Source organism: Lagopus leucura, unplaced genomic scaffold (genome assembly GCF_019238085.1).
Source record: "Lagopus leucura isolate 7727_CA_CO unplaced genomic scaffold, USGS_WTPT01 2728-0_obj-0_obj, whole genome shotgun sequence".
NCBI classification, from domain to species: Eukaryota; Metazoa; Chordata; class Aves; order Galliformes; family Phasianidae; genus Lagopus; species Lagopus leucura.
In genome coordinates, this window is record NW_024964740.1 from 1 (window position 1) to 2119 (window position 2119).

The 2119-nt window shown below is 54.0% G+C and overlaps 1 protein-coding gene across 1 annotated transcript; it reads right to left on the bottom strand.

Annotated features, from left to right (window-relative positions):
• Positions 1–84: 84 nt before the first annotated feature.
• LOC122191840 (nuclear pore membrane glycoprotein 210-like) lies at positions 85–1913 on the bottom strand (the record flags this gene model as incomplete). The annotated part of the gene is made up of 3 exons (XM_042892241.1): positions 1773–1913; positions 1023–1238; positions 85–249 (listed from the first exon to the last, which is right to left on the bottom strand). Coding segments are annotated over exons 1-3 (507 nt in total), but the record flags the coding sequence as incomplete, so codon positions are not given.
• Positions 1914–2119: the final 206 nt, after the last annotated feature.

Sequence of the window (2119 nt, forward strand, 5' to 3'; positions counted from 1 at the left end):
TGCTCAGCCCTGCGGCTCCTCTGGCTCCTCTCCCACAGCTCCCTGTCCTTCTCGTGCTGGACGCAGTTCTGCCCCAAGCCTTACCAGCTGCTCGCTGTGCTGTGGCAGCAGACAAGGTGGAGCAGCTCCATACGACGGGCTCACAGCCATGCTGACAGGAGCAGCACAGATGAACGTCACCACGGCTGACTCCACAGCAGGTGCGGGGTTCAGCAGCCCAGCCCGGTTCCCTGCACGGAACGTGAGCACCTGCAGGGACACACAGAGAGCTGCAAGGCGCCCAGATCAGCCGCACAGGGCAGAACAGTAACCCAACAGTCCCAAGTAAGAGCCATGCCTTCAGATGCAAAGCTGACATCAGGTGCGCAGAGCCAAAGGATGCGCAGGACCATCAGAATGACTGGAAAAGACCTGGCAGATGATCGGGTCCAGCTGCCAGCCCATCACCACGCTGCCCACCACCCCGGGTCCCTCGCCCTGTGGCCAGGCACGCTGCCACTGCTGCTGACTGCCATCGTAGTCAGGATGCAGATGAGCAGAAAGAGCAGAAGCAGCACCTGCAGCACAAAACCTCCGAAGGTTGTGAGATGCTAAGAACCCTCTGCCTTCTGGCTCCTGGAGTTTAATACTGAACCCATCACCACATTTGGATTCCGAAAGGAGTTTTCTCTGCAAAGAGCAGCTCTCCCCCACCCCTACTGACCGTGTCCCATTCCTAGGGTTAGCTGGGTATCTTCCCAAAACATTTTTTCGCCTTGTAGAAGTTTCTGTGGGCAGTTTGAAGTTGCACCGCAGCTGTCTGTGCATTAGGACAGAAGCACCAGCCTGAACAGGACCCCTACCGTCCTTTCCCCAAACACAGCTCTGAGTCAAACGGGAACCAACAAACCAACAAGTGTAAGAAGAGTGAAATCCTTTGTGAGCAGACCCAGGCTGTGAGCTCTCTACCCGAGGAAATGGGAGACTGAAGGTGCGAATCTACCCAGCCTGCAGCTCCTGATGAAGTTCAGAACGCTCCTTACCTGCTCCCCCAGCTCCAGGCACGCCGCACGGTACACGTACTGCTTCACTTTCCTTTGGGTTGGCAGGCGGATTTGCACCACCTCAATTTTACTTCTATGTTCTACAGTCAGTTCCGAAAAGAAACGGGACGGTTCCAGAACCCACGGCCCTGGGCCACCCTCGAAAACAATCTCCTTGGTTGCCTTCCAGGTCACCAGAGCCACCGGGTTGACGGCCTGAGCACATGAAGAAAAGCAAAGCAGGAATTCCTCTTTTGTGCCATCCGTCAGCAGGGCATTCAAGTCAAAAAGAGACCAAGAAGAACCACTGATGGCACTGCAGGCCTGCAACTACTCCAGCAATATCAGGGATGTTTAAGGTCAACCCCCAGGGCTCTGTAATGCCGGAATGAAGTCATGCACACACACGACAAGCAGACAAGAAACTGCAGATTGTTATAAAATATCCCCATTTTTCTTCTGCTTTCATTTCTTCCAAGCTGCCCAAGAAATCCAGCTTAGGCCCCACCTCTGAAAGTGCTGATCCAGCAGCACGCAGCTCAGACTGAAAAACAAAGAGCAGCCAAACACACTGCTGCTCTTCCCCAGAAACTGAAGTCAAGCTGACTCTTAAACCCATTTACTCCCATCCAACAGAACGGATTTTGTTGCTGTCGGTTAATTCCCAGCTGCAAACAACTCAGGATGCAGCGCTGTGCAACGAAGGCTCCTCAGCACTCAGCGATTCGAACCCAGCACGCACGTCCTCACCTTGAGAGGCTCATAAGCAGCAAACGTTGCACTTGTTTGCAAGGACTGCTGGTGGACACGAACGCTCACTGTCAGCACTGTGTGTCCCACAGACCTGGCTTCTATTTGGAAGCTGGAGCAGAACATCCGGTCGGGCTTCTGACGACCTAAAACAGAACGTCTCTGATCTGTGATGAAATTAAGTGCAGGACAGCCCTTAACATCCTTTGGTTTTCCTAAAGGTTCCCCCAGGTGGCACATTTGATCCCTCAGCCGTTGGGAGACAATTAGAAAAGAGCTGAATGACAGCATGGTTTGGGTTGGGAGGGAGCTCAGGGGTCCCAAAGCTGCGACCCCACAGCGCCTGC